The 9747-nt window shown below is 46.7% G+C and overlaps 2 protein-coding genes across 4 annotated transcripts in view; both read right to left on the reverse strand.

Moving 5' to 3' along the window:
* Positions 1-2827, reverse strand: part of CCDC30 (coiled-coil domain containing 30) — a 38222-nt gene extending 35395 nt beyond the window's left edge. The window contains exon 1 of one of the 3 annotated variants that reach the window (XM_081203986.1): positions 2709-2827. In XM_081203986.1, coding sequence (XP_081060112.1) covers positions 2709-2726 — 18 coding nt within the window. In that variant the 5' untranslated portion in view covers positions 2727-2827. Of the gene's footprint in view, positions 1-2136; positions 2284-2331; positions 2453-2708 lie in introns of those variants that run through there. The other 2 variants (XM_081203987.1, XM_081203985.1) reach the window with 2 other exon arrangements.
* Positions 2828-6231: 3404 nt separating this feature from the next.
* PPCS (phosphopantothenoylcysteine synthetase) lies at positions 6232-9733 on the reverse strand. The gene is made up of 3 exons (XM_081204036.1): positions 9149-9733; positions 8452-8555; positions 6232-6779 (listed from the first exon to the last, which is right to left on the reverse strand). The coding sequence occupies exons 1-3, from the start codon at positions 9663-9665 to the stop codon at positions 6462-6464; spliced, it is 939 nt and encodes a 312-aa protein (XP_081060162.1). The 5' UTR covers positions 9666-9733; the 3' UTR covers positions 6232-6461.
* Positions 9734-9747: the final 14 nt, after the last annotated feature.

Raw genomic sequence — 9747 nt, forward strand, 5'->3', positions numbered from 1 at the left:
AAAGGTGTCTCCGAAAATTTTTACACATCACTTGGGAAGACAGGCGAACTAATACCAGTGTACTGGAAGAAGCAAAGATCACCAGTGTTGAAGCAATTATTCTTCAACATCAGCTTTGTTGGACTGGTCATGTTGTGCAGATGCCTGATTATCGTCTTCCAAAGCAACTACTCTATTCTGAACTTAAAAATGGAAAGCATAATGCTGGTGGTCAACAAAAGAGGTTGAAAGACTGTCTCAAGGTAAATCTAAAAAAATGTAGTATAAACACCAACAATTGGGAAACACTTGCCTGCAAGCGCTCCAGTTGGAGAACAGGCTTTACCAAAGGTGTCATGGGCTTTGAAGTCACTTGACCTCAGAACGCAAGGGAGAAACGTGCTAAGAGGAAGGCACGCTTGGCAAATCCACACCATGATCAACTCCCGCCCGGAAACCACTATGGAAGGACATGTGGATCCAGAATTGGCCTCCACAGTCACTTACGGTCTCATTGTTAAAACCGTGTTTATGGAAGACAATCTTACTTGGCTACGAGTGAGCGCCACAGAAGGACAAATCTCTGGGCCCAATTCAAAGTGCTGGTTTTGACCTATAAAGCCTTAAATGGTTCAGGACTGCAATACCTCAAGGACCACCTCCCCACATATGAACCGACCCAAACCCTGTGTTAATCATTGGAGGCCCTTCTTCATGTGCCCTTTCCACAAGAGGCTCAGAGGGTAGCAACACAAGAATGGGCCTTTTATGTGGTGGTTCCGTTTGCAGAATGCGCGTCCCAGGAAGGCTCCCCTGGCGCCTTCATTACATATCTTTAGGTATCAGGCGAAAACATTTCTCTATAACCAGGCCTTTGGCTGATTGAACATTCCATGGCCTTTAAAATGTGTTTGTGGGTGGGGGGTTATTGGTTTGTTTTGGTTCTAGTTTTATTATGTATTTCGTGTTCTCATTTTGTATTTTTGTGTTGTGAACAGCCCTGTGATCTTTGGATGAAGGGTAGTATACAAAATAAGCAAGCAAGCAAGCAAGCAATCACATGCTCTGCATGCAAAAGGTCCCATGTTCAGTACCTGGTATCTCCAGGTAGGGCTGGGGAATGCTCCCTGTCAGAAACCCTGGAGAGGGGCTTCTGGTCAACATAGACTAGGGATAGGGGACCTATGGCTCTTCAGATGTTATTGCACTCCAGCTCCCAACATTCCTGGCTACTGACTATGCTGGCTCAAGGAAGTCTAGCAACATCTGGAAGGCCATAGTTTCCTAATCCCTACTGTAGACATTACTGAGTAAAGTGGAGCAAGGGCCTGGCTTGGTATGTAAGGAAGAATCCTATGTTTCCTCCTCCCTTCAATTAATGCATTTAATTCCCTTTTGAAGCCATCAAAGTTACTGCCCCTCACCACATCTTGTAAATCAACATCTATCAGCTGCAATTGTCAATTTTTCAACCAGTCCATGTAGCTGCATCTTTAACAGCCGCATTATCTGCAACAATTGGCCAGTTACAACACTGGTCTCCAAAACATTCAAGACATATCTAGAAGAACATCTGGGCTCTTGCCAGATTGTTGGCACATTTTTCTATCTTTGGTGGGAATGTTCCTTGGTTTCTAAATTCTGAACTGCCGTTTAAATCTCTAATGTTTGTTAAATCTCTGGGGTGGCTAAGTGTGTAATACACACCTGAAAAGATCTGATAACGTGGATGCTGGCTGCACCCAGAATCTCAGTTGCCACAATGGTGGAAAACATCGAAGCACTGACATTTAACACAAATAGAAAAATACATGAACTCTAGGGTTTTTCGGAGAAACCTTCCCAATCTCCAGGGGGTCAGAAGACCTGGAGTGGTTTCACATTATATGGTGGGACTTTATTTCTTACACTTTTGAAACAGATGCACAAAATTGTCTACATGCACTGATGATGGAAATCAGGTTGTCTTGATGGACCCTTTTCCTGAATACGCATGTATGATGCAAAACTTACTTTTGATATTCCGATCCAGTAATTGTTTAAATAAAGTTGTTGGCTTTTTTTGTTTTAAAGAATCTCACACAAAAGAAAAACAAGGGCAGGGCAGGGTGTGTGTGTGCGCAGCAGTTCAGAGGTGCACTTTTACAAGAAATTTACACGAAACAGAAACTTGGCAGCGTAGAGCGATCTTGTTCCAGTTTTCATTAACACAGCAGGGATTTTTTTTAATCTAGCCAGTATGATGTAGTGGTTAAAAATTTTGGGCAAGACTTGGGAGACCAGGATTCAAATCCCACCATTCGCCCACTGGGTGGCCTTGGGCCGGTCATCCTCTCTCACGGCCCAACCTACCTCAAAGGGTTTTTGGGGTGACTTTGGGTCCCTTCCAACTCTACGAAAAGGGCAGAAATGTATCTACAGCAGATATGTATCTTGTCAGGCAAATTCACTGTTGAGCCTCCCCTGGCCAGGCACAGTCTACCTCCCGCTGCCGGTGCGAAGACAGCAGCACAAGGGGAGGTTCGCCGGGGGCTTCCGTGGCCGCTGCTTCTCGGCGGAATGCCGCGCGGCTCTTTTCTGAGGCGCTTGTAGTGTGTTTTGTTTCTCTCCCGACCAACAGCCTCGCCGGGGCAAGGAAGAAGAGAGCTCACGCTCCGCTCCCCGCTACTCCCAGCTGCCCTTCTTTTGCCTTTCTCGGAGGAGCCGCATCCACCCCCTTCCGTACTCACCGGCTGGGCTCCCTCCATGCGAGCTCGGCAGCGCCAGTTGAGAGCCGGTTCGGATTACCCGAGCCCAAAGCTAGGCCGCGGTCACCATGGCAACGAGGCCTACCCTTCCAGGCCCCGGCTAAGCCTCAGCGCAGTGGGGGGAGAAGGGCGCCCCCCTCCCGCGGAGCATGTAGTCGTGGCAATGTGACAACGCCCCCGCCCCCACCGCGGGTAAAACCCATTTCGCTTGCATTGCATGCGTTACTCGGAAGTAAACTTTGCTGCTTTTCTCCCTAAGGCAAGCACCCACAGGGATTTATTATTTCATTTATATCCCATATTTTCCCGCACCCCCCCGCAAGTTGTTTAAGATGGTGAATAGTTCTCCCCAATCTCCTTTAATCCCCCCTCCACGACAACCCTGCGAGGTAAATTAGGCTGAGAGGCAATGACCGTAAAAGGTAATGTGACTTGCTAAACGCACACAGGGTTGTGTTTGCTGTGGGAATTGTGCTTATTTGGAAGTTAAGTTGCCCAGCATTCAATGGGGCTTACTCCCAGGTAAGCATGCAGGAACGGTAGTCACGCACTCGTGGCAAGGTAACAGGGTAAATTCAAAGAGTTCACTAGGATTTGTACGTAAAAGACATGCATAAGTATGAAGCTTTCTGCTAAGAAGTAGGTGCCAATTTCCGCTTTTGAAACATACGACCAACCCTTAAGCATGTTGACTCAAATGTTAAGTCCCAAAGAGTTGCTGGGATCAACTCCAATGCAAGATAGCACAGAACTGCAGCATATGGGGTCAAAATAATCACAGGAAAATCCTATACATTTTTGGATGAAAGACAACTGGAATGAGAGTATTCCCACATAAGGTATGTATGTATGTATGTGTGTGTGTGATTCTTATTCTATCTGCTACACATGCCAAAATGTATGTATAGGATTGCAACCACACAGCTTAGACAGATACATTTTTAACTCTGCTTTGGAAACAGCGGAACTTACCTGTGCATAAATATGCACAGGACCCAGCTTCAAAGTCAGATATCAGACCAGCCTGCATAGAGATACCTGCTGCTCTCCACTGTGAGCCAACCTTTGTCCATACCCATGTCCCTGTCCCTTGTGGGCAGTCAAGATTAGTGTGGTGGGTGGAGAAATAATAGGAAGTCTCAAAACCCAGGTTTTGCCACCCTAGCCAGTTTTTGTGACATTGCTGCTTGATTTTCTGGCATTGAAAAATCAGAACATTAATTCCAATTGTGGGTGACATTTCACTGGCATTACAAACCTATGCTCCAGATTTTCTCAAACTAGATACTTCCATCTCCTGGCACTGCTACCTTATGGTAGGTTGTTTCCTGAGGGTTGTTTCCAACTAAGTCCTAGACAGAGTAAACCCAATTGAATTAAGGGGTCTAATTAGTCATGTTCATTCATTTCAATGGGCCCACTCTGAGTAGGGCTAATGTTGGATACAATCCATTCCTCTGTCAACTATCCCCACAAGGAGACAGAATCTGGATCCTGTATACCTGTGTACTCTGTTATTACTGCTGTTGTGAAATCTCGCTGTGCTTGTTTTCAACATATATATGCCATTGCAAAGTTCCTTTTGTACTTTACATATGGAGGCATATGGATGTGTGTACCCCGATCCCCATTTACTGAAAGACATTAGAGATTTAACTTCACCAGGATTGAAACATTTAAAGAACAATTTTAGTCATCTACCTGGTTCTGAATCTGAACATGAACAAATACATCAGGCCTTGAAGCAGCCTTCTTCAGCCTGTTGTCCTCAATATTTTCGGCTTAAAAACCCATCATCCTCAGGCAGCACAGGCTACTGAAGAGTTGCTGATGGGAGTTGTTATCCAAAAGGTCTATAGTGCAGAAGATGGGGGAGGCTGCCTTTCAGACCATCTAGCACATATTCTTCTTATATACAGTGGTGCCCCGCAAGACGAATGCCTTGCAAGACGGAAAACTCGCTAGACGAAAGAGTTTTCCATTTTGGAGGTGCTTCGCAAAACAAATCTCCTATGGGCTTGCTTCGCAAGACGAAAATGTCTTGCGAGTTCCTGCGGGTTTTTTTTCCTTCCCCCCCCTTTTTCTAAGCCGCTAAGCTGCTTATCAGCTGATCCGATAAGCTGATAAGCCGCTAAAAGCGCTAATCCTTCAATGGGCTTGCTTTGCAAGACGAAAAACCCGCTAGACGAAGAGAATCACAGAACGGATTCTTTTCGTCTTGCGAGGCACCACTGTAAATAGACTTTAAAATAAATGCAACACCATTTTGGTGGAGCTGTGCACTCAAATAAATGAACATAGAAAGAACTGAGGAAGCATGGAATCACATGGCAGGAAATGGACAGACACAACATTCCTTTACTGACCTGGGAGGAAGCACTGCTGAAGTCAAAGGGGTTTACTTCTGTGGAGACATGCATTGCTCCTGCACTGATGTTCTGTGCTGCTCTTTTGTTACCTTCATCACTGATTAGTTTTGTGATTTCATTTTATGGTTTTAATATAATTTGTACCTGGCTTAACTCCGGCGTTTTTGAAACCTACTCTCGGACCATTTGATTAAAGTCCAAATAAATATATGCAAGATTATGCTTTGTGAAGCTAATGGGATTTGTAGTAGAAAACACCTGACAGGCACCAAATTGGGGAAGGCTAGCAAAAAATGGTACTACATACATCACTGCCGCCTTTCAAATCCATCCTCAAAACCACCCTCTCTCAAACCCTGTTCTTAATTCCCAAATGGAAAACTCCTCAGTATAATCATTTCCTTCCTTCCTCTCCCATCACACCATCATCTTGTCACCCCCAACTATTGAAATTCAGATTACTGTATAGCCTCGACATGACATGGCTGTTGTCATTTTCAATGCTTATGGTGCCCTCAACTGTGATGTACATGAGGCACCATATACCAATTTAAACCATGGAAAGTACAGCTGAATACACAGTATTTTACTCCTTAGCAGGAGTAAAAAACGACCCAAATTAGTGGCACATGGCACAAAGGTGAACATCTCCAAGCCAGAGGTGGGTTTCATTCAGTCCTACAGCCTGATTTCAAAAGCCCCTATGCACAATCAGCTCAGGCCTCCAGCAAGCGTGAACTGCTCCTTCCCCAGCAGCCCACAGGGTGGAAAAGAAAAACCATGCCAACTTCTGGCTCTGCCCACGGCTGGCTTCTGTCCCAGCCACTGCCAGCACACAGTTTACCACTGACAGGAATGCAAAAGGAAGGTACCTCGGCCCTGCTCTAACCCTATATAGTATTTTAACATAGACCCAGAAGGTTATGTATTAGCAAGAACCTTTATATAGCAATGCAAACAGCACCAGGGCCAGTCTTGGTCAGACTATGACCAAGTGAAATGGCCAGAAGTCATCATGGTCAAGGTGTAGCCATCTAACCTTGCTTGCAAGGAGAGAGTATGCAAACATTCCCTGAGGTTTGATCACACAAGGCTAAACAAAACAGGAGATAGGGATGGTACACTCAGAAAAGCCGTGACTTAGGAATGTTTAGATTTATATGGTATATATTTCTAACAAGCAGCAAACGTGTGTTGTGCAAAAATAGCCAAAATTATGTCAGAATTTCACCCTTTTGATCCTATACACCATTGTAGTAAAGTTTTGACACGATTTAGCATTAATAAAAACATCTTCGGTTCACCTCTTAACCATTTGTCTATTCTGTTCTGAGGAATCAAAGAAGTCACTTTTACTCAGGAGAAGTCATTTCTCCATAAAAGCCCTGTGCTGGGACTCAAGATAGCTGACAATCTTCTCTTCGATTTCCATGCCTTGGGCCACTTCGTCATCAGAAAGCGACAACTGAGTCTCCACGTCCTTGGTGACCACAATCACGGAGGTTCTCCGGGAGTCCAGCACGTTGGCAACCACCACCTGGTGGCGGTATTTCTCCAATGCCTGCTTTGCTTTGTCAATCAGGATGGAAGGGTTTGTTTCCAGCTTGAATGAGATCACAAACGCCTCTGGAGCCCATTCCTTAACCAGAGGGGATAACATCTTTGGCACCATCTTCATTGTGATCTGCAACAAGGAAAGGCGTATTAGACAAATTCACAGAGGAGATGGCCACGGCTGGAGACAGTAATGATTCTGTATGCCAGTTGATGTAAACCACAGGAGGGGAGTGCTCTTGCGTTCAACTCCTACTTGACAGTTTTCTACAGGCAGCCAGTTGCCCACTGTGATATAGGATGCTGGACTAAATGGCCCTGTGACTTGATCCAGCAGGGCTCCTATATTCTTAAGAAAGAAGTTCAGCATAATGCACACACACTAGGCCTGGGCGATATATCACCCAGGACCAGTATGAGGAGCAGACCGTGAAGTCGGTTTCACTCAGCAGTACATTGCTGGTGAAACAGCCACGGCTCCCGAGCCCTTCTGCTAGCAGCGATCACTGGAGGCACTTGCAGGCAGAGCCAATGCAGCTCATTTTTTCAACTTTGCAGTATATAGCCAAAACGCAATGTTTAGCTGGTGATACACCACAAAGTTGAAAAACTGATATCGCCTAGCCCTAACGCACACATGCTCTTGATGCAGTGATAGCCTGAGCTTGGGAAAGGGATGAGTTAGCACAGAGAGAACAACAAATAACCCAGCCTTTATAAGCAGTCCTAATTTAAAAATCAGTGAACCATTTCTACCTACTCATTGTTTGACAGAGGTTATAACTGTGTCGCAACCCTCTCCCTTATTTCCACATTTCAAGCATTAGGTATCTTGCACACCTACAGCTATCACTGGAGCTGCAACTCTTGTTGTTTACACGTGGACTTTGCTGAGTTTCCAAACACACATCCCCAAACCTCCCTATAAACTAAGCTCCTTGCCTTTAGCTTCTCTTGCACTAAGAGCAACTAACTTGATTATGATCCAAGCAAGGTAGGTTTGCCATGTATTGGACTAACCACCTTCTACTACTCTATAACTGCACTGGTGGTTCTGGCCACAAAGTCAGTTTTCTTCCCGCCTGCTATTCTGTGAAAACAAACATTGGTGTTCCTTGGGTTTGGTATTTATTTGTGTTTTCTCATTTGTCCCAGTGTGATCATTCCATGAACACATGTACAGTACAAACAGACACACAAGCAGATCAAGTAACAGGGCCTAGACTGCCCTGTCTACCCCAGTTTCCAAGTAAGAGATCCATCCCAGGGCAACAGAGGAAAAGCTGATGAGTGCTTCTAGAGGGGGAATATCAAAAAGTGGAGCAAAGTAACAATCTTGTACTACAATCCAGGATTCTGGTGCTTGGCTACAGGCCTCTGTAGCCAAATATATTGATGTATATGTTGTTAAGTAGCTTACATGTGAAGAAATATTGTTAGGAAAATCTGTGAGTGTTTGTGCAGGGGAAAACTAAGCTTAGGACCAGTTTGACATAGACACTGAATTCTTGCTGAATCAGGCATCCATCTCTGATAATGCAGGCATGCTTCCCCTCTGAAAATATTATTTTATTTCTATGCATGCGGAAAGCAAAGGCAAAGGAATGCCTCTATATAGGCCTGTCTAATTTACAGGCCTTTAGCCACTACTTTTGTGGATTCCCCAGCAGCCCCTGTTGCTCTGACAACATAAAAGTAATCTTATACATCACAACTGGAGTGCTTAATTGAAGAAAAGCCACTACACCTCTTAATGGACCACAAGTCTCCAGGAACAAAATTCCAGTACCTGCTGACCTCACCTGTAGAGGTCCATCAGTAGACTGGATCTTATGCTCAGGCATCTCTGAAGCTGGGATGTAGAAATCAGACACAGCTGCTGCCAAGTAAAACATGGCACTGGAACCTGGTTGAGGATTAAGCAAGTGAGAAAAATTGGTACCATAAGTGGTGCTAGTTGAAAGACCTCCACAACAATTTCCACATGAATGTGCAAAATTTTAGACTGGAAGGTTTTAAGTTATTTTGAATTTATTTGGTTTCCAGAGTGTTAATGTTAATAGAAAATTTTTAAAAAGTAAAAAATCCCTAAACCATAAAAGCGGGCATGGAGGAGGCAGAATGTATTTAAACTTATTATCTTAGTCTGTTTTAATTCAAATTTATGATTGTTCTAGACTGCAGTCCTGAGCACGCTTACTTGAGTGTAAGCCTCACTGAATCAGCAGTCCTACAACAGAGCAAATGTGCTCAGGACTGGGCTCCAGAGCTGCAAGCTTCAATACACAAACCTGGATCCATATTACCCAGTGGAAAGCACCACCCAACAAACATGCTCCAGATCCTGACCCGCAGAAAACGACCATAGCATTGCTGGCAGGAACTCCAAGGCTCACACTTGGAACCCAGGAGAAAACTGCTGCCGGCAATACTGAGGTGGACGAGCAGGCGCGGGCACCACGCCCTCCTTTCCTCCGACCTCCCACCACCTCCGCTTACCGAGCGGTGCGAGGGCCCGGGCGGCAGCGCGCAGGAGCGCCAGGTACTCCACCAGGCCGGTGAATTCGAGGACCAGGAGGGCGCCCTCCTCCTTGGCGCGGTGGTAGGCCAGCAGCGCGGGCACGAGGTCCGGTAGCGCGCTGCCGCTGCAGTCGACCAGGACGCGCTGCCCACCTGCGGCGCCGCTGTCGTCACCATCGTGCACGCGCAGAACGTCCAGGAGCGCGGGCCCGCTGAGCGGCAGGGCGCGCGCCCAGGGAAAAGCCGACCGTGTGCGGTAGAGGAAGCAGACGCCGTAGCCGGCGCGCACCAGCCTCTCGGCCGAGGCCGCCCCGCGCCGCCCGCTGCTGAAGTTCTCCAGGAAGCGGACGGCTCGCGCCTCCAGCGGGACCTGCGTCCCACCCGACGTCACCAGCGCCACGCGACGGCCCCGCGCCCGCTGCGCCTCTGCCCACGCCCGCACGCGTCGCTCCGCCTCGACCTCCACAGGAGACACCGGAGGCACCTGCTCGGCCATGGCGGCGTCGGCAGAGAAGGAGCTGCTCTGGCTCCGCGAGCGTTGCAGCTGCTTCTGTTTGCGCTACTTCCGCTTCCGGGAG

The sequence above is a fragment of the Podarcis bocagei genome (genome assembly GCF_964188305.1).
Source record: "Podarcis bocagei genome assembly, chromosome: 7".
NCBI classification, from domain to species: domain Eukaryota; kingdom Metazoa; phylum Chordata; class Lepidosauria; order Squamata; family Lacertidae; genus Podarcis; species Podarcis bocagei.